We start from the raw sequence: 23,279 nt of genomic DNA on the forward strand, positions 1-23,279 counted from the left end.
AACATCTGGAAACCCTGCTGCCAGTATTGTACTGTAATTTTACAGGGAATTTTTTTACAATGTAGGAACTGTAAAGTAATATTTACATTTACATTTTTACATTTCCGCTCTTATCCAGAGTGGCTTACAAGAAGTGCTTCCATAGTAAACATTTCATTTCTCAAGTTTTAGTAAACAACAGTCAAAGAACACAAATCTGCTGAAACCTGTTAGAAGTGTTTTTTTTTGGAAATATAAAAAAATGTTAGTAAATAAGTACAAGTCAGCTTAAGTGCTTATTAAAAAGGTGATGAAGGTTTTTAATCGTTTTTTTAAAGACAGCAAGAGACTCAGATGTTCGGACAGACAGAGGAAGTTCATTCCACCACTTGGGTGCTAGAACAGAGAAGAGTCTTGATGCTTGTCTGCCTCGAGTCCTGGGTGGAGGCTCAAGTCGCGTGATGATATGGCTAAACAGAACACCGGAGGAAGCCAAAGTAATTATGATAAAAGAACTGAAAGATTTGAACCCATACAAATGAAGAATTATATAAAGCACACTGCTTGTCCTTATTTTTTATTTGGACAGCTGTGCAATATTGTGATTTGGATTGTGTGACTGTATATTACTGTATATTAATTAGACCTTACAAAATGGCAGACTTTAATGAGGATTATTTATTTCCTTTCAGTGATGTTAATGATGAAGAGTTTATAGATAATAAGGATAGTGTGGGGGATCTTCCACACAAACTATGGAGTGAGTATGATTATTTGAGTTTTAAAACATTTGATAATACTGAACAGAAGATGTATGAGTTTGGAAATGACATTGATCCAGAAATCAATTTCTACAATAATATCAACTACAATTGTGAGTATTACACTGAGGAACAGTTTAACAATAATGTGAATATGGAAGGTGCTCTATCAGTAATACACTTTAACAGCAGAAGTCTCTATAGAAACTTTACTAAAATAAAGGACTATCTACAAAAATTTAAAAAGGTTAATGTTATTGCGGTGTCTGAAACCTGGCTTGATAATGAGAAAGTAAATGACGTGGGACTGGATGGATATGAGTTTTTTTTTACAGTTAATCGGAACAATAAAATCGGAGGAGGAGTTGCCCTGTATGTTGATACAGATTTAAAATGTAGTATGATTAAAAGTATGTCAACTACAATAGAAAATATATTAGAATGTATAACTATAAAATACGATATAAAACAATCAAAAAATATATTAATCGGTTGTATATATAGAACACCAGGGACTTGACCTCATTTAATGATAAATTAGCTGGTTTGATTGAGAAATTGAGAGATAATAAGGTACAAATTGTATGTGGTGATTTTAATATCGATTTGTTAAATCCAAATAGACATAGAAGTACAATAGATTTTATCAGTACAATGTACAGGAACAACCTGTTTCCAGTGATTACTAAACCAACAAGAATAACAACGGACACTGCAACATTGATCGACAATATATTTACGAATAGAATTGAAGGAACAATAGTAGGTGGATTGCTTATAAATGATGTAAGTGACCATCTTCCAGTTTTTGCAATCTTTCAAAAATGTTTAAAGGTAGAAAATAAACACAGATTAAACAATTTCAAAGTGATCAGACATAGAACTCCAGAAACAATCACTGCCCTAAAGGTGGATTTAATGAAACAAAACTGGACAGATGTTTATGCAAATGACGATCCAAACAAGGTTAATGATGCTTTTATGTTCACATTTGTTCAGTTATATGAAAAAAAACTGTCCGTTAAAAAAAGTTACAAGAAGGTATAAATATGCTGATAAACCATGGATTACTAAGGGAATAGCAAATGCATGTAAAAAGAAAAATTTATTATATAAGAGATTTATAAAGTATAGAACAAAAGAAACAGAAAATAAATATAAAATATATAAAAATAAACTAATAAGGGTTATGAGATTTAGGAAGAAGGAATACTATCAGAAATTATTGGAACAGCACAGGAATAACACCCAACGAACATGGAGTGTACTAAATAACATTATCAAAAAGAGTACAAAAAGAGCAGATAGTCCAGATTATTTCATAAAAGAAGATAATACAAAGACAAATAATACGAAGGAAAGTGTGAATGAATTGAATAAATACTTTGCAAAAGTTGGGTATAATTTAGCAAAATAAATTGTGGAGCCAAAAAATAGGAAGGGTGTAGATAAAGATATTGCTTATAAAAAACCCCACCAAATTTTTATACGGGGAACTGATGAAAATGAAATATTGGATATTGTAAAAAAATTTAATAATAAAAAGTCCACTGATTGGAATGAACTTGATATGACATTAGTAAAAACTATTATAGAATCTATTGTGAAACCTTTTACATATATCTGCAATCAGTCTTTCCAAACAGGTGTATTTCCTAATGAAATTAAAACAGCAAAAATTATTCTGATCTATAAAAATGGTGACCGACATCAGTTCTCCAATTATAGACCAGTTTCCCTGATCTCCCAGTTCTCAAAGATTCTAGAAAAACTATTTGTAGATAGGCTTGATAAATTTATAGAAAAACATAATTTATTGAGTGAACATCAGTATGGTTTTAGAACAAATAGGTCCACCTCGATGGCAGTGATGCAACTGGTAGAAGAGATCACAACTGCAATAGATAACAAAGAATATACCGTTGGGGTTTTTATAGACTTAAAAAAAGCATTTGACACTTGACCATGACTTATTAATGAATAAAATGGAGAGATATGGTTTTAGAGGAGTAGCATATGCATGGCTCAAGAGTTACTTAGATGAACGATATCAATATGTACAAATAAATAACATTAAATCAAAACTAATGAAAGTCACTTGTGGTGTTCCACAAGGCTCAGTGCTTGGACCTAAGTTGTTTATTTTGTATATAAATGATATCTGTACAGTATCTAAATTGTTAAAATTTGTTTTATTTGCTGATGACACTAGTTTATACTGTTCTGGGAAAAGTTTGGAACAGCTTCTGAATACAGTGGAAAGCGAATTGAATGTGTTAAAGAAATGGTTTGATATTAATAAGCTATCATTGAATTTAAATAAAACAAAATTTATACTTTTTGGAAATTGAAAAATTAAGAATGAAGTTAAAATTATGATCAGTGATGTTGAAATAGAAAGGGTGTATGAAAATAAATTTTTGGGCATAATAATTGATCATAAATTATGTTGGAAACAACACATAAGTAATGTGAAAACAAAAATGTCTAAAACTATTGCAATATTGTATAAAACCAAAGATATTTTGAATAAAAAAATCACTATATATATTGTATTGTTCTTTCATAGTTCCATATATGACTTACTGTGTGGAGGTATGGGGAAACACATACAAAACCAATATTAAACCAATATTCATGTTACAGAAAAAAGCTTTAAGAATTATAAATCGATTGGATTATTATGCACCAACCAAGCAATTATTTACCAAATTGCATGTTTTAAAATTCAGTGATCTAGTCGATTTTAATATTGCACAGATAATGTACAAAGCACAAAATAATTTACTTCCAAACTGTATTCAGGGGTTGTTTGAAATAAAAGAGAGCAAATACGGACTTAGGAGAACAGGTATATTTAAAAAAATTAGAGTAAGGACAAATCTAAAAAATAGGTGTATATCAACCAAAGGGGTGCAGTTGTGGAACAGCTTTGATAAAGATTTAAGAATGTGTCGTTCACTCTGCAAATTTAAAAAACTGTTTAAAAATAAGGTGGTTAGTACTTATAAAACTGGGGATTGATTATTATTATGTACGAAATGTTTTTGAAATGTTGACTTGTTATTATTATTTAATTGTCTATTTTTATTTATATGTGTATGTGTGTATATATACTGTATATATATATATATATATATATATATATATATATATATATATATATATACAGTGTATCACAAAAGTGAGTACACCCCTCACATTTCTGCAGATATTTAAGTATATCTTTTCATGGGACAACACTGACAAAATGACACTTTGACACAATGAAAAGTAGTCTGTGTGCAGCTTATATAACAGTGTAAATTTATTCTTCCCTCAAAATAACTCAATATACAGCCATTAATGTCTAAACCACTGGCAACAAAAGTGAGTACACCCCTAAGAGACTACACCCCTAAATGTCCAAATTGAGCACTGCTTGTCATTTTCCCTCCAAAATGTCATGTGACTCGTTAGTGTTACTAGGTCTCAGGTGTGCATAGGGAGCAGGTGTGTTCAATTTAGTAGTACAGCTCTCACACTCTCTCATACTGGTCACTGAAAGTTCCAACATGGCACCTCATGGCAAAGAACTCTCTGAGGATCTTAAAAGACGAATTGTTGCGCTACATGAAGATGGCCAAGGCTACAAGAAGATTGCCAACACCCTGAAACTGAGCTGCAGCACAGTGGCCAAGATCATCCAGCGTTTTAAAAGAGCAGGGTCCACTCAGAACAGACCTCGCGTTGGTCGTCCAAAGAAGCTGAGTGCACGTGCTCAGCGTCACATCCAACTGCTGTCTTTGAAAGATAGGCGCAGGAGTGCTGTCAGCATTGCTGCAGAGATTGAAAAGGTGGGGGGTCAGCCTGTCAGTGCTCAGACCATACGCCGCACACTACATCAAATTGGTCTGCATGGCTGTCACCCCAGAAGGAAGCCTCTTCTGAAGTGTCTACACAAGAAAGCCCGCAAACAGTTTGCTGAAGACATGTCAACAAAGGACATGGATTACTGGAACCATGTCCTATGGTCTGATGAGACCAAGATTAATTTGTTTGGTTCAGATGGTCTCAAGCATGTGTGGCGGCAATCAGGTGAGGAGTACAAAGATAAGTGTGTCATGCCTACAGTCAAGCATGGTGGTGGGAATGCCATGGTCTGGGGCTGCATGAGTGCAGCAGGTGTTGGGGAGTTACATTTCATTGAGGGACACATGAACTCCAATATGTACTGTGAAATACTGAAGCAGAGCATGATCCCCTCCCTCCGGAAACTGGGTCGCAGGGCAGTGTTCCAGCATGATAATGACCCCAAACACACCTCTAAGACGACCACAGCTTTATTGAAGAGGCTGAGGGTAAAGGTGATGGACTGGCCAAGCATGTCTCCAGACCTAAACCCAATAGAACATCTTTGGGGCATCCTCAAGCGGAAGGTGGAGGAGCGCAAAGTCTCGAATATCCGCCAGCTCCGTGATGTCGTCATGGAGGAGTGGAAAAGCATTCCAGTGGCAACCTGTGAAGCTCTGGTAAACTCCATGCCCAGGAGAGTTAAGGCAGTTCTGGTAAATAATGGTGGCCACACAAAATATTGACACTTCAGGAACTTTCACTAAGGGGTGTACTCACTTTTGTTGCCGGTGGTTTAGACATTAATGGCTGTATATTGAGTTATTTTGAGGGAAGAATAAATTTACACTGTTATATAAGCTGCACACAGACTACTTTTCATTGTGTCAAAGTGTCATTTTGTCAGTGTTGTCCCATGAAAAGATATACTTAAATATCTGCAGAAATGTGAGGGGTGTACTCACTTTTGTGATACACTGTATATATATATGTATATGTATATATTTTTTTTAATTATTTGTATTGTTTATAAACCGAAATGAAATAATTGTATAAGTATTAAAAAGGGTAGTCAAAATAAGCTAAAGCTTCAGACTACACCTTTTCGTTTAGTACAAATATGGATGTATAAACAATATGGATGTATAAATGTTGAAATAGAAAAAAACGAAATAAAATGAGAATATATATATATATATATATATATATATATATATATATATTGTGAATGGAACCAACATCTGGGCTGAACACACATACCAGACACAGGCTTAGTCAGATAGCATAAGGTTTATTACAGGCTCAGAAAACACAAATTTGGCAATCATAGGTACTGAGTCCGAAAACGGATGCAAAGAAAAAATGAACCAAAAACTACACCCCAAATGAGGCGGCAAAGAAACACTATGCATCGTAGCCCTGGCAATAATTGACAGAGAGAGTCAGCGGCAGCCCCGGAGACGGCTCAGCATGCAGGGAGCTAGAGCAGAGTCAAACGGGACTTGTTTAAGGGTCCGAGTCCGTTGTGTGGCCTGTTGCAAAAGGGAGAGAGAGAGACCAAAAGGGTTAGTGCGTGGCTTTCTCCTGGAGAGTCCTCCCCTTCTGCTCACTACATGGGCCTTTTTATCCTTTTCCCTCTGCGTTGCAGCTGGGCTGTTTATCTGCTGCCAGCCGTGTATGATTAGCTGGCCCCGCCCTCTGCCTCCAAGTTTTGTGGTCCACAATACTGCTGCTGAGAGTTGTTTTGCTTGGGGTTTCAGCTCCTTGGCGAACGCTTTGGGGCACTGGCGTGGCTCAGCTGACCTTTGGTGTCGGCAGGCGCGGAGCCTGCCGTCACAATATGCCCTCCCTAGAGCCAAGTCAGGGTCCCGGCGAGAGCTGATCCAGAAGACCGGAAGGCGGGAGAGACCATCCGCGTTACCATGCAGCGAGCCTGGTCTATGGGAAAGAGAAAAGTCAAAGTCCTGGAGAGAGAGAAACCACCGGGTAATTTTTGCATTTGTGTCTTTAGCGTTTGCCATCCACTGCAGAGGGGCATGGTCCGTGACCAAGGTAAAAGGCCGGCCTATCAGATAAAACCTCAATTCATGTAGGGCCCATTTTATGGCCAGAGCTTCCCGCTCTATGGCAGCATACCTTCTCTCAGCCGCATTTAGTTTCCTGCTTAAGTAGAGCACAGGATGCTCTTCTCCCTCCAACTCTTGAGACAGAACAGCCCCCAAACCAACCTCTGATGCATCAGTGTGGACAATGAAGGGCTGGGAGAAGTCAGGATTCAGGAGAACGGGTGCTGTGGTGAGAGCTTCCTTGAGCTGTTGGAAGGCCACTTCGGCTGCCGTGGACCACAGCACCTCGTCAGGTTGCCTTTTCTTGGTCATGTCAGAAAGGGGCACAGCTATAGTCGAAAAGTTAGGAACGAAGCGTCTATAATATCCTGCCAACCCTAGGAAAGCACGTACCTTGCTCTTTGTAGTGGGCCTGGGACACTCGGATGGCGGCCACTTTTTTTTCCTGAGGTTTCAACAAACCCCGCCCGATGGAATAACCCAGGTACTGAGCTTCGGACCAACCTAGGTGACATTTGGTAGGGTTGGCGGTAAGTACAGCCCCTTTCAAAGCCTCTAATACCTTGGATAGATGTACCAGGTGCTCTGCCCACGATGTTGAATGGACAACCACGTCATCAAGGTAGGCAGCTGCAAAGGCTGTGCAGGGTCTCAGGACCACGTCCATAAGTCTTTGGAAGGTGGCCGGAGCCCCATGGAGGCCAAAGGGTAGAAATCGGTAGTGCCAGTGACCCGTTGGAGTGGAAAAAGCCGTCTTGGGTTTTGCCTGGGGAGACAGAGGCACTTGCCAGTAGCCTTTGGTGAGGTCAAAAGTGCTAATAAACCTGGCATTGCCTATTCGCTCTATGAGATCATCTATGCTAGGCAGAGGGTAAGAATCAAAGACGGATACCTTATTAAGACGACGGAAGTCATTGCAGAACCTCCAGCTCCCATCTTGTTTGAACACAAGCACTATGGGGCTCGACCAGGGGCTGTCGGAGGGCTCAATAACCCCCAACTCCAACATTTTCTGGATTTCCTCCTCCACAGCCCTTCTCCTGGCTTCAGGTAAGCGGTAGGGTCTTTGTCTCGCTACTAACCCTGGAGGGGTTTTGATGTCGTACTGGATAAGATGGGTTTGGCCAGGAACCGGGGAGAACACTTCACCGTAGCGATCCAGAAGTTCTTTCAACTCTTGTTTTTGGTTAGGAGAGAGTTCCTCACTCATCTGTAGGACATCACGAGGGGGCGGCACCTGTACTTGAGCAACAGCTGAAAGCAGTGGTAAGGGTTCAATCCATTTCTTAATAAGATTGATGTGGTACAACTGATTGCTGGTTCGCTTACCTGGCTGATGTACTTTATAGTTTACCGGACCTACTCTTTCCGTGATGGTGTAGGGCCCCTGCCACCGGGCCAAAAACGTACAGTTGGCGCTTGGTACCAGGATTAGGACTTTGTCCCCTGGTTGAAATTCTCTGGGCTGGGCGGTCCGGTTATAGGCCCTCTGTTGTGTGCGTTGGGCCTGCTCCATATGTTCCTTGACCAGTGGGGCAACTTTTTCGATGCGGGCCTGCATGTCTTCCACATATTCAATCACTGTCTTGAAAGGAGAGGGTTGACTTTCCCAGGCTGTCTTCGGGGATTCACTTTTTCCTTTCTCCTTCTGGGCCGAGGCTCCGGTTTGATGGTAAACCCCGGAAAATTCCTCCCAACTAGGAGAGGCACGGGGAGGTCTTCCACCAGCCCCACGGTGATGGGCCGGTCTTGGTTTCTTCTCCCTAATTTCACCCGGGCTGTGGGCACATGCCGAACGTCTCCATGGATACAGGAGATGGGTAAGGAGTCCTCCTGTGTTATGGATGGCCCCAGGAGAGTGGGGCGGACCAGTGTGATCGTACTCCCGGTGTCAAAGAAGGCCGGGACCTTTTTCCCATTAAGCCGCAGAGTGTGGGTTGCCTTCAGATGAGTTTGGTGAACTGCGCAGCCTGCCATCCAAGCCTTTGGTGGGGTCGCTGGTTCAGGTTCAGTAGGCATGGGCTCATCCCTGGGGCTAGGGAGGGCATTTGGTCGGGGCGGCCTCCTTTGGGGTGCTCGAAACCGTGGTTCAGGTTTGGGCCCCCTTCACGTCGGAAGAAGCGAGAGATAGCGGGATCGTTGCCCGTATTCTCCACCAGTGTGAACAGAAACGACATCTGGGCTGAACACACATACCAGACACAGGCTTAGTCAGATAGCATAAGGTTTATTACAGGCTCAGAAAACACAAATTTGGCAATCATAGGTACTGAGTCCGAAAACGGATGCAAAGAAAAAATGAACTAAAAACTACACCCCAAATGAGGCGGCAAAGAAACACTATGCATCGTAGCCCTGGCAATAATTGACAGAGAGAGTCAGCGGCAGCCCCGGAGACGGCTCAGCATGCAAGGAGCTAGAGCAGAGTCAAACGGGACTTGTTTAAGGGTCCGAGTCCGTTGTGTGACCTGTTGCAAAAGGGAGAGAGAGAGACCAAAAGGGTTAGTGCGTGGCTTTCTCCTGGAGAGTCCTCCCCTTCTGCTCACTACATGGGCCTTTTTATCCTTTTCCCTCTGCGTTGCAGCTGGGCTGTTTATCTGCTGCCAGCCATGTATGATTAGCTGGCCCCGCCCTCTGCCTCCAAGTTTTGTGGTCCACAATACTGCTGCTGAGAGTTGTTTTGCTTGGGGTTTCAGCTCCTTGGCGAACGCTTTGGGGCACTGGCGTGGCTCAGCTGACCTTTGGTGTCGGCAGGCGCGGAGCCTGCCGTCACAATATATATTTATATATATATATATATAGAATTGAACTGACAGCAAGTTCCAAGATGAAGCAGTAAACCAGAAGATGGTTCAGTTTAATATAGGTTCAGTTTTATATATATATGGTTCAGTTTATATATATTAAACTGAACCATCTTCTGGTTTACTGCTTCATCTTGGAACTTGCTGTCAGTTCAATTCTCTTTTAAGAGTTCTTCTAAACTCAAGTCCTCTCAGTTTTAGAGCTTCTGTTGTTAATATGATCTGAATATTCTGTATTTTCTACACTTTGGTTAAAAGCAGCAACAAAGCTGAAGTATCATGAAGTGATTTAAAAACATGATCTTGGATGATCTGAAATCCATGACTGATGCTCTGCACGACCCACTCCACCCATTATTGAGTACCATTAATTTGGTCCTGAACTACATTTGACAGCGTCTGGAGCTCTCACATGTTCACCTGTATTCTGTATGTGGACTTCAGCTTTGCTCTCTACACCATCATCCCTGAACGACTCTCAGATAAACTAATGAAGCTCAACGTGTCTCCATCTGTCCACCAATAGATTATTAACATCATAAGGGACTAAATGAGCAAGTAAATCTGTCTGTGATCTACACCAGCTTTACACCACTGTGACCCTGATCAGGATGAAGTGGTTGTTATTATGTTAATAATAATAAAGCTTGTATTTAGGAGCAGTAGTGAGTGAGTGAGGTGTTTCCTGTACAGAGTGAATGATTGTACTGTATCACATCCTCCCCCTCAGCACCTGCAGTCGGTCCCAGCTGCAGCAGTGCAGTTACTGTACACTTCCACTCACCCAGGTTTTTGTTCCACCATATAACACTGTGTGAGGATCCAGCTGCTACTGATATAATGTAAACTCTGACAGTAATAATCTCCTGCATCTCCAGTATTAATTCTACTGATGGTCAGAGTGAAGACAGATCCAGATCCACTGCCACTGAAACGATCTGGAATACCTGATGCTCTGCTGTTAGCGTAGTAGATCAGGAGTTTAGGAGCTTCTCCAGGTTTCTGCTGATACCAGGCTAAACGCTGACCATAGCTAGTATAGTAAACATCAGAACTGGTTTTACAGTTGATGGTGACTGAAGCTCCTGGATCAACATGTTTTACTGCAGGACTCTGAGTCACAGTCACCTGACCTCTGGATCCTGAAAACAATAAGAAGAATAAAGACGTTCACTACATGAATAACCATGTGGAGTTTGAAGTTCATCTAGTGGATCTTCTCCACATGGCAGAGCCTCCTCACCAGTAGAACATAAAGCATCGTGTTACCTTGCGTGCAGAGAGCCAGTGTGCAGATGAAGATGGAGATGAAGGTCATGGTTGATGTGGGTGAAGATGCTGGTCAGCAGCTCTCAGTCATGAAGTGTTAAACTCACAGAGCTTTAAACACTGACAGAGCACTGAAGCATGTAGTGTGTGTGTGTGTGTGTGTGTGTGTGTGTGTGTGTGTGTGTGTGTGTGTGTGTGTGTGTGTGGAATCACTGGAGTGGAACAGAGGTTTTTATACGACGGCTTCATTGGAATGTATCACTGTGCTACACTTTTGGTGGAGGAACCAAACTCAGCATCAGTAAGTAGTTTTATTTCTTCTAAATAAAAAACATGTTTATTTTTAATATCATTTATTAATCTTCATATAAACAAGAGAAAAAATAAGTATTAATAACAATAAATAAACAGTAACTGAATAGTTAAACTTCAATAAATACTGTGGTACCTTGTAACTCGATGTCCCCTAAACTTGAAATCTTTGAAACTTGATGCCCTTTGTGGAGAAATTTGTACCTTTAAACTCGACTTTTAGCTTAAACTCGAACTGTGTGGGACTGTCGCTTTGTTCACATTAATGCTGTCCATGATCATGATAATGCTTTGCTATCATTGCAAAAGGAAAGTGCACAATAAACAGCAGCACCACGACCCAGATCAACCACAGAGCATCATAAAATCATAACCACTGCTTACCTGAGCTTCTCTTCTTCAAATTGAGACCAAATCTACATCAGTGTGTTGTTACATCAGGGATTTAATCCACTTGTTTTTCTTCTTGGAGACTTTTGGAGACCAACATGGACTCTTTTTACTTCTATAACTCCAGATCAGAATTAGTTAGAAGCTAAAAATGTAATATGGTGATTGTAAACAACATTTGCTACAGGAATACATTGTTGGTAATGAAATATAATATTATAATATTATTTTTTATATATATAATAAAATATTCACATAATGAAATATATGCAGTTCCACAGAACCATGAAACACATTAACAGGTTTCACAAACATCCTTATGGGAAAAATACCTTGAGACTTAGTGCCACGCCCAGAACCAATTGACATTAAGTTAAGGTACCACAGTATATACAATTACTAAATATTCAACCTTTACTAAATACTTACAGTTTCTGAATATTAAAGACTGAATAAATGTGCAGGTGTTTTTGATGGTAAATATAAAGCTGGTCTCTGGTTGATGAAGTTTGGTGTAAACTGGTACGAGTGACTGGTGCTGATGTAAAATCCAGACGAATGCTGCTGTGTGTTTGTGCTAAACAATGAATATTTCTGTAATCAGCTACATCTGGATGTGCTGCAGTCAGTTGTGTTGAATGCTAAAGTAATAAGAGTTGATATTGAATATGTGCTAACAGAAGCTTGCAGATGTAGCTTTCTTTTAGCTCTCGTGGAGACAGGACGCACTTTTCCCTCCTCCTCCCTTATCTACCCTGCTTGGCTTCTCCTGTATTGTCTTGTCTCGTCACTCTGCTCTACAGAGATTTTTCTCAGCACTGCTCTTCAAAGAACAAATTATGGAATTGGTTAAATGGTCTCTGAATGCTATTGACACCATCTTCTCATCGAGAAGTTCGGGTTCGGGGGAACCCACATGCCCCGACGGAATGCTGATGGCAGGATACGCGATGGACTCGTGGGGGAAGTGGGGAGTCGTGTGCTTGGCACCTCTTTCGTTGGAGGACATCGAGGATGTTTATCTATTCGGAACTTTGATCGTGGGGTTTGTGCTGATTGGATTAGGCGGTACCCTGCTGTATCGGGAAATTAAAAGAGTTGGGTCAGTTGTCAAAGGTCCCCATAAACTGCCCAACCTGATTGAGATGGTGGGTAGAGCCGTGGGAACTCAGACTGTGAATTTGAATCGGAGTATGGATTCCATCTTGGAAAGGATAGCGGCTCTGCGAAATGAGATGAACCAGAGATGCATAAATTCTGACAGTCTGTGTTAAATTTTTTCTCAAACAAAACAAGAAGTCATTTCTGCTTTTGGCTCCCCTGTTATCAGCAACGGCCTTGTGATAAGTAAATACCTCCAGAAGATCTGCTGCTACATACCTACCCCCTTCCCCCCCCCCCCCCCCCCTCCCTCACTGACTGTTTTTCATTCTGGCCAGTAAGAGCTGTAAAACAGCCATTTCATCGCAAACTTTGTACAGACTTTTCCTTCTTGCTGCAGAATGGGAACTGACAGAACTCTTTCCTTACCCAAACCAACGTCTCCACTCTTAGCTTCATCCCACCACTATGGTTGGACGGGTCTGTAGCGCGCACTGTTTTAGCTGCGAATCGCCAGATGGCTGCCGCCCATAGTGGTTACTTTTCATCATCCCCACATCCCTACCCGTGGCTTGTTGTGTGATTATGTTATGTTATGTTCATATGTGCTTGTGTGCTGTAAGGGGCTTTTTTTTTCATGTTACCATAATGTGCTCCTTGGGGAACACAATCTGGTTGCTGGTTTTTTTTTATCTCCTACTTTCCCAATGTGTTCATTATTTCTTGCTTCTTATCCTGTCTTCCTGTCCTGTCCCCCCCTTGTCATATTGAATGTTCTGGACGGGTTGATGGCCAATTTCGCTGTAATTGTACTCGTGCAATTTATAGTGACAATAAAGTTAAAGTTGAGTTGAGTTGAGTTGAGATGTTTCTACTGAACTGCAGTGATGTGAGAACAGTGTGCAGCAGCACTGCATTGATGATTGAACACAGATGAAGGTTTCCAGTCTGGATGCTTAATAAGCAGTAAGGAGGAAATGATGTGGAAACGTTTCTAAATGGGACTTTTTGTTCTGTTTCTCCTGTACAGCCGGTCCCACGGTGAAGCCGTCCGTGTCTCTGCTCCCTCCCTCCTCTCTGCAGCTGTCTGAGGGATCGGCCTCGCTGCTCTGCCTGCTGTCTGGTTACTCTCCACAGGGGGCAGAAGAACTGAAAGGGGGCAGTTGGAGGCGTGGCAGCACCCTGACCCTCAGCAAAGCACAGTGGGAAAAGGGGGAGGAGTTTGGCTGTAAGGTCTCTCACGGCGGCGTCGATCATCATCCCGTCGTATTCAGAAAGAACCAGTGTGAAGGCTAGCAGCTCCCAGATAGAACTGAACATGGAGACACTTCCACATGCTTCTACAATGGAGTTTCAGTTCTACACAATGCTGCATTTATGTCTTTCCTCTGTTCAGTGTCCTGTTGCTCTTCCTGTAGTTCTGCTGTGCTGAAATAAAGCTTGATTTTGGACATTGTCTGGTCTTTTCTTCTAGTTCATCATCATGATGAGTGTTAGGAGAGAAGATCTTTAGCTGAACATCTGGTGAAAGTGCTGCTCTATTCTGGGAGAAAGCAGATCACTCAGCCGTCTTCATGCAAATCTCACTTTCACCCCCATGTTCTCTCACTTTAGCTTCTACTCATTATAATTAGCTGATTTTGGTTGGTTGTTGGATGCCTGGTTTTACTTACTTAAATTAATGCTGCACCCCTTTAGAAATGTGAATAAACACTTGTTGTTGTAACATTCTGCCACCTATAAATAAATCATGAAGAACCATCACACACACACACACACACACACACACATTCATGTACTTACTAATGAGTCACGTACTGATGTAATACTGTCACCTTGTGGATGTGTTACATCAAAGTAAATCTAAAAATATGTGGACACCTGACCTGAACAATTTAACCATAGCCATTAATATAGAGTGATAATAACAGAAGAGGGTTTTGACATTTTTAGCTGTTTTGGCCAAAGAGCTTTTGTAAAATCAGGCACTGATGTTCAGAACCAAGGTTAAAGGTTAGGGGTGTTGGGGTGGTTAACATTTGGAGGGGGAACAGAACCTGCTAAAGTCAAAGGAGAAAGACAAGTTACCAAAAGTTTATGGACACCTTGATATTTTACCTAACACACATTTACTCTCAAATTAGTGCACTACTTATGGTGGTTAGTACTGTACTCACTATGTAGTATACAGTATCCAATCAGACATGATCTTTTAGCTTTAGCCTTTAGAAACTTAGCATATAGGCTACAATACAGGTCACATGTGCAGTTTTAAGATCAGTCTCGGTGTTATTAAGCTCTTACTGATTTATTTAAAGAGAACTCAAACTGAGGTTTCATGTAGAGACCATTAGCACACAGTTAAAAGCTAGCAGTTAGCTTATATTAGCATAGCAGTTAGCAGGTATAAACCTTGTGCTGGTGATAGTGAGATGATTGACTTTTTAATTTAATGTTAATTAAATTCTAACATGACAAGAAATAATAACTACATTTTATTGAAGAACATTTATTTATTATTTCTCATCATGTGTGTTGTAGACTAACAGTGATATATATGATTGATATGTAACCATAGTAACCAGTGAGGTAACTTATGGAGAGGACGAGGATCTACCTCATCATCAGTGTTCTAGTAGAAGCTGTACACATGGTTCAAGTCCATCAAAACATTAACATCATCACCTCTGGAATTTGGTTTCTAGTACACTGTAAAACATTTCAAGTCTCTCCAACTTAAAAATTCTTAGTGACTTGTTGCATCTAATTTTTTTAGTTGGCATAATTTAAGTTCTGCTGACAACCATAGAATGTAGGACCAACTAAAAAAAAATAAGTTGTCAATGAAATTCATCAAATACATCTTGTTGGTCCAACAATAAATTTTCAATTCTGTCAGCTACATTTGTTTAGTCCAGTTAATTATTAATTAGTATCAAAGTAAATGTAAAACATACTGAATAAGTGAACACTGCATAGCAAATGTAAATTCTTAACAAATACATTTTATTTGCATGTATCATATAAACAATACATTTTTTTTAAACATTCAGCATTCACAAGCATCAAACAAATGACAAGTTATACATGTTATAGTGTGTAATTGAAACAATTTACATTAGAAAATGTAAGTAGAGCCTAAATGTAGTTTTTAAGGTGCAAGGGCAACTACAAATTACAAGTCAACTTAGCACCTAAATGTAATTGCTCATTTTTAAGGTGGAATAAAAACCAGTTTGGATGGTTTGGTGTCTTGAAGGCATTAGTGTAGTGGGGCAGGTTGTCCATTACTACTTCTTCTTCAATTACAACTGCAACATGGACTGCACTGGACAGTGATCTTGATAAAACAGCTCTCACTCTCCTTCACCACTTCAAGAATCCACGTTTTCATGTTCTTTGTGGTCCTGTAATGCTTCTGTAGCCTCTGGAACACAATAATAATATCAGAGCCTCATTTATGTGTAAGAAATTGCATATTACCACAAGCACTGGCATACTAATAAAATGGTACTTGTAGTACATCAGTCAGCACGTAAAAATCAAACTGAAGTAAGAAAGGTTTACTTAGATTCCCCAGAGATTAACATATTATAGATAAAAATATCTATACACCAGGGTTTGTTAAGCACGTTTATAAAAGTGAAGTCACTGTTTCACACACGCATGTGGATGCAGAAGCATCTGACAGCAGCATCCAGCTGCTTTAACGTTATTTACAATGCAGTAACTCAACAGACTTCCAAAATATTTTAGTAAAATGCAGAGTAACGGTCCAAGAGTCGGTTCGCTAACAGTGTAAGAGTCGGTTCCTTAATAGACACGGCTAGTGGTGAAAAGTTCGTTTTACGGAACCGATTCTTTAATTTGTCTCAGTTGTTACAAGGCTGTACAGAGTTAACTATAATAATAACAAAAACTATTTTATTTGAGGTATATTTTAAAAACCCCTGGATGTAACTGCTACCTGATTTAAGGTGGAACGGTGAAGTTCAGCAACATACTGCAGGTGCTCGATTTGAACAGCCCCAATGAATCATTTGAATCAGATGAAAAGAAATAAACAGTCAGACGAATCGATTCAGTAACTCTATCACTAGTTTGATACGGTGTTTTATCACAGTTTAACAGACTCTGTCTATAGTTATTTAATATTCAGCCCAAAGTAAAAGAAGTAGTGGTGGCATGTGGAGTTACGTTTAAAAACATATTAAAATGATGGAAACGTCCTCTGTGCAGCTTTCAGTTCATCAATTCAAAATCAAACAAACCACAGAGTTGTTCAGATTCGTTAAACCCTCCACATTAACGTGAATAAGATGTAATTATGTTAAGATACTGTTTGTTTGAAATCTTCCCGTTAATATAAAACGGTTGTTTGAAAGTTCTCTTCTCTCCATAAAAACTGGTGTGAAGACGTCCCTCTGGAGCGCATGAAGCAGAAGTTTCCTCATTCTCACTGTTGCTCACCCAAATCAGTTTTTTTATTGGACTTGAAATGTTGAGTGAAAACAGTTGTACTCGTTTACTAAACCTAACATTTTAAGTTGAAGAGTAAAACTACTACAGCTGACGGCACAATACATTTTTTGATTTTGGACCAACTATTTCCATAATTCATGTTGTGCCAACATCTATTTTTACATTCTCAGAACATAACCAAACAAGGATTTTTTTACAGTGTAGGAGTTTTGAGTCGAGTTAAGGTTTCATCATCACTGGAATCATCTGATGAGGATGAAACATCTTTTATTCTTTTTCTTCTTCACTTCACAGGTCTCTCTACAGATGGGTCATCTAGTGTACGCATCTGTGTAAATGAGTAAGTGAAACATAGTTTTGCCCCCGATTCCATTTTTGTTATTACCTTTTGTGATTCTGGAACAATTTTTGGTAAGGGTGAGTACAGCAGTAAGCAGTACAGCAGTAAGCTCATCTTCACTTTCATGAGGCCAAACATCTGACTCTTCTGCCCCAGAACCCTCATGTGACTCTTCCATGAGCCCTTCTCCTGCAGATCCTTCGTTTGCCAGAATCTGCTGGGTGTGGGTCTGCTTCTCACTCATTATGCTCGGATGACCACCTTTTACCCGCTGACCGCCGTTCTCCATTTGACCCTCCAGGTTTTGAACTTGCTCGTGCCCAAGGTGCTCCGTGCCTTCAGTGTCTCCATGGCCTGGGTCTTCTACTTCCAGAGAGTTCAGAACCTTTTCATTTTTTTCCTGTTGATGAACGGCTATTTGTTTGCTCAGGGACTTCAGCTCCATGGACAATGTGGAAAGGACCAACTTCATGACGGATTGGCTGATGCGAATGTGTCTGTCCGAGTCGTACTCTCGTACGTAGGTGAGAAATTTCTGAACGCTGAATATGTATTGCCTCTGTGTCGTTACTGATTTAGTCGCCTGGGTCTGATACCACAGTTTCCATCTTTCCTGATTTCCAATGAAGGACAAATCTCTACTGATGTGTTTCTTTCGATTCCACATAAAGTTTAAAAATTTGGTGACATGACTCCTTGACTGAGCGACATTATCTCTTTTCTTAGTGTCTGGTCTGCTTCCCTCATTAAATCTCTGGAACTTTGTCAGTACCACTTCAATTGCTGGCTCTTTCTTTGAAATGCCGTCCGAGTCGTTTGAGTCGCAGGCTGCACCCAATTGTTCTTGGAGTTGTGTCAAATTCTTGTGTGCAGGGGCAAGATTCAATGGTGACATGAGCTCCTCTGTTCTTTTGCTTCCAGGTTGCTGTGCAGAAGTTTTGAGTCGAGTTAAATGTTATATCTATTTTAAATTAAAATGATGTAAGGAATTAACAGCCCATGTCCTGTACCAGAACGTTGTCACTTTATTTTTCCAATATTGCAGATAACAAAGCACATATTTCAATTTCCAGCTGGATCATCAAAAAAATGATGCACTTTCTTTAAAAAAAAAATCTCTTCATCCATCTCTCTTTGTATGATCTTTAGAAGGGACACAAAGTTGTAAATTGTCATTCCCTTTTCTTTGCACTGTTTCAGAAGCCCTGGATCTGCACAGAGGACTTTGTTGATCGTGGCATGAGAGATGTGCCCATTCCACATGCCCATGAAGTCAGTCCTGATTTTAGCCTTAAAGTGTTCATCATATTCAAATCGCCGCCGTTTGCACGAGGTCTTTTGCAAGGGTTAGGTCAGGGTCACGCAGCAGGGTTTTTCTGAGATTGTCATTACTGATACCACACACGAGTCTATCTCTGATGAGCTCCTCTTGTAAAACACCAAAATTGCAGCTTTTAGCTTTGATTTTGAGATCACTGACATATGATTCAATGGACTCACCTGGTCTTTGAGACCTTGTGTTGAATTTGTGACGTTCCATTGTGACATTCGTTTGTGGGGCGCATATTTCACGGAATTTTCTCTTCAGACAGACAGGGTCTTCTCTGTTCTCTGCTGGAGTTATAACATTGCCGTTATCACCTTGTTCTCTCACCTCTGGTGCGTAAACAAACGAGCATTCGCGTTCTATTGCTTCTGGGCCAGCGAGGTTGAGCAGGATGTACGCTTGTGTTCGTAGCGGTTTGTCTGCGTGTGCAGCTGCGATAAATATGTCATATTCCTGCTCGAAAATGCGCCAGTTTTCAGCGATATTCTCGTTAAATACGAGGGAGTCCGGTCTGCGAAACTCTCCTGCCATGCTGCGGTGTAAACTGTCAGTTTATTAGCACTTGTTACTCACGGCAAACTTTTTTTTTCTTTTCTTTTGGTCTTTATGACGCATTCGCTCTTCCTTTCGTTTTGTCCACTAACTTCTGACACCATGTCGAGTGCTATGAATTAAGAAATGACTCTTGTCTAACTGAAACAAAACTGATTTATTATGTGCAACATCAGCTTGCAGATATGCAGAACATGCGAGTGAGCCGGGTGCGTTCCAATCACATACACAGAGGCGGGAATAAGGGTACACACTTTAAAGTGCACTTAACTAGCAATATACTGTATATATAAATAGACAGTTGCTCTACAGATATGATGACATAACTAAAAATGGTTTTTATTTAGCTACAATAACAGAATTTAGACTTAGCATGTATGCTAATATAATTCAGTGTGGTCAGTCATATTGAGAACATTAACATTTAGCTCAGATATGATGACAGATAACTAATAATGGTTTTTATTGAGCTACAATAACATAATTTATACTTAGCATGTATGCTAATACAATTCAGTGTGGTCAGTCATATTAAGAACATTAACATTTACCTCAGATCCCAGGAAAAAATGTACTGTGAAGTTTTACAGTAAAACTGTTAAGTTTACAGTTGAACCATAAAAGTTCACAGTTCTACTGTCATTTTTACAGTTTGACCATGAGTACAACTGTGAACTCTCATGTCACTATGAAGTTCATTCTAACCTTTTCAGTGTTTAATAATATTGACTGTGAAGTTTACAGTAAAACTGTTAAGTTTACAGTTGAACCATAATAGTTCATAGTTCTACTGTCACTTTTACAGTTTGACCATAAGTACAACTGTGAACTCTCATGTTACCATGAAGTTCATGGCCACCTCCTCTGGTGTTTAATAATATTGACTGAAGTTTACAGTTCAACTGTAAACATGATATTGTTGAATTGTGAAATTCAGTCAACTTACAGTCTTCTAATGTTTGATGTTTACAGTAATTTACAGTTTAACTATGGTCATATAGGTAAATGACAATATATAAATATCAAGACAATAATAATGTATATAATATTTATGTATTATTTAAAGTAGGTATGTGAATGAAGGGTGTAAGTGTATGTGTGTGGGAGTAAGTTAATTACATGACATGAAAAACATGTCAAAAAGACATTATTTACATAAAAAATATTCCAATATTCCAATAAAAAAAGAATACAGCACAGATTTACATATTTACAAAAATACAAATAACCTCATGCAGACAGGACAAATATTACATTACATCAATATTACATCAGACAGATGACTTTATAACCTTTTATTCTGCCTGTTCTGAGCAAACCTCTCTTCTACACACATCATGTCAGACATCATGTCAGTCTGGACATCTGGGCATGCGCACATGCGCACTTGATTTGAGACCGTTATTTCAACCAAGCGTCTCGAGCTTCGCGTCAGGTGAACCGCGCGAAATACAAATGTAGAGTCAGTTTCAGTGATTTAATTCTCAAAAACGAGTCTGTTAAAGTCCGCGCTGTGTATCTGCTTAAAGATAAAGTTCCTGCCACATGTGTTACTGAGTCAGAACTTAGTAAAGGACAAGAATCTGACGACGGTAATCTCGTCAACGGCTAAACTGTTATCTGGAAAGTGAGAAATGGATAAAAAGACGTTGGTGAAGCGGCGCGCGCTAAACCCTGAAGTTCGATGTTAAGTCATTAACTTAAACAGTTTATAATAATAAACAATGATAACTTTACTATGCCTAAAATGTTATTAAAAATAAGTGGCCATTTTAGAAAGCCGAAGATAACACAGGTCTCAGGATTCTATGTCTTCAAATTAGTTACTTGGGACGTTAGCTAAACCATTAGCATTAACAGTCTGTTATCTGACGGTAATTGATTGTGCTCTTTTTAAATGTGTAGTAATACTTGCAACGCGTTAAGACTGGTACAATTACTTAGTTTATAGTGTTGTTACAGTGCTAAACTGCACTATAATAAACCTATCACTTTTTATAATTCTAAGTGTACACATAATATAAATGCTTTTAATATTTCCTACAAGACAATTCACCTTTTATGTCTTATTTATACACGTCTTAATTAAATGTGAACGTTAACCTGCAAGTTGCTCCTAAAATAGTGGAGGTCCAGCATTTTCTTTGGAATGATGGGTGATATGTGTGCTTTAAATTATTGCTGTGAAACTGAGGCAGTTGATCAAAGTTTATATGATTTATTCAGGAAATGTCTATTAACACACATTTCAGGTTTTCCTACTCTTTCCCTACTCCCTATAAAACTTGGGCACCACCTAAGCTCAAGCCCAGTGACCACACCACGTAAGCCCACCAACAACCCAGGGAAAACCCTGCATTTGTGCCACTGTGTTTAAGCTATTGTAGCATTCTGTTAACTACAGATTTTAAATATGAAATTAAAAACAGTATTTTTATTCCAGGAAAATGACCACATGTCAAGGAGGGCTGCTGAGGTTGAGAGAGTCTCAGTGTCCGACAGAGAAGACCCGGGTATTGTAGATAACAGTATCTGCCTACATTTACATCAGCACATCAGGATGGGTTTTTCATATTCTTGTTCATGATAGTAGCAGCACGTTTCAGTACATTGCTTTACAACCACATCCACAGAATGTTACTGTTTTTGTAGATAACTCAGATAACTACATATTCTAAATCATTTCATTCTAGGACTATGCTGTAAAAGAGAAAATTACAAGGAGGCCTGGATCTCGGAAACTTAAAGTAGGTGCTAATTGATTTTTTAAAAACAGATTGTGTTTAAAATAAATTTGTGTTAAAATATGTAAAACAACTCACTTCTTTACAGTTTTGGTGCTGACAATGTCTTTTCATCCATCCATTCATCCACCTTTGTGCCCGCCTGCATATCTATATATGCTTAAAGCCCTGACTGTTTTCAGCTTCTGTTGGGTGTGTTACTAAATGCTAAACTGTGTACTGATTGCATAGCTGCTGATATTAATTGTTTGATTCTTTTTCTAGTAACTAGTGAATCAGACGGGCCATGCCGATCCATCTTAAGGCAGTCTGAGCTACTAAAATAATGAAAGTAAAAAGAGAGAAGATCTGTCTGCGTCAGTGCTTTAGTGCAGATGAAGGTAAGTCATGTTTTTCAGCAATAAATATTTTTTGCACCATAACAATTAATGGTAATTAATGATACATCAATGTACATCATACGCCTTATGATACATCAAATGTAAGACATTGCTGATGAAATATATTAGGGCCCCTGTAGCTTAGAGGTGATGGCGGCAAATGTTTGATTATTTTTATTTATTGATTTATTTGATTTTTTTTGCATTTTTAAAGGTGGCCGAACAGATTTTCCCCATGAAGGAGGTCCAGAAAGTGTTCTTCACCAGCAAATCCAACAATGTGGACAAGCTAGGAAAACAAGAGGTGTAATTCATGTCACAATTCACACCCCCACACACACTCAGACATAGGACACATCCAAGCACCCAATACTGCCATAATTAAATACATAAGGAATGATTATGAATTAGATTTTTCATTATGTATGTATAGAGTTTATATATACTGTAGATTTATACCACAATACATTATTCAGTTATATAATTGTATATATTACTGTATAATAAAATTATATTATTGTATAATTACCATCGTAAAATAAATTAAGTGTAATATAATTCTGTTATTATATAACAAATACAATCTATTACTATTATTTTTTATATTACTATTATTTTAATGCATTTAACATTACATTATAGAATGCCAAGTTGGTACATGTGTTATCAGTTTACCATTTAGAAGGAATCCTTACCAGTTGTTTTTGTGCCTGTGTTTGAAATTATACCGTTGCTGAATAAATGGAGTTGTGAGATCTATACATTGTATTGTATTGTATTGTATAATTAATATCAAAGTACAGTAATTACAAAGTAAACTGTGAAGTCCAGGGTAAAACTGTTTACCAAGTTTACAGTGGAACTGTTAAACATCATAGTAAAATAATTAATCAGGTTTACAGTTTTACTTTGAAATTGTTTATAGTAGAACTGTGAAATAA

At 39.2% G+C, this 23,279-nt stretch overlaps 2 gene segments (V, D, J or C); one reads left to right on the plus strand and one right to left on the minus strand.

The window, feature by feature from the left end:
- The window catches only part of LOC134317874 (Ig kappa chain V-III region MOPC 63-like), a 37,171-nt gene extending 26,406 nt beyond the window's left edge, over nucleotides 1-10,765 (minus strand). The window contains 2 exon segments of the V gene segment in view: nucleotides 10,262-10,583; nucleotides 10,711-10,765. Coding sequence covers nucleotides 10,262-10,583; nucleotides 10,711-10,759 — 371 coding nt within the window.
- LOC134317566 (Ig kappa chain V region 12F2-like) overlaps nucleotides 1-13,936 on the plus strand; it is a 65,915-nt gene extending 51,979 nt beyond the window's left edge. Inside the window, 2 exon segments of the V gene segment in view lie at nucleotides 10,981-11,011; nucleotides 13,544-13,936. Of these exon segments, the coding sequence occupies nucleotides 10,981-11,011; nucleotides 13,544-13,809 (297 nt within the window).
- Nucleotides 13,937-23,279: the final 9,343 nt, after the last annotated feature.

Source organism: Trichomycterus rosablanca, chromosome 1 (assembly GCF_030014385.1).
Source record: "Trichomycterus rosablanca isolate fTriRos1 chromosome 1, fTriRos1.hap1, whole genome shotgun sequence".
Lineage (NCBI taxonomy): Eukaryota > Metazoa > Chordata > Actinopteri > Siluriformes > Trichomycteridae > Trichomycterus > Trichomycterus rosablanca.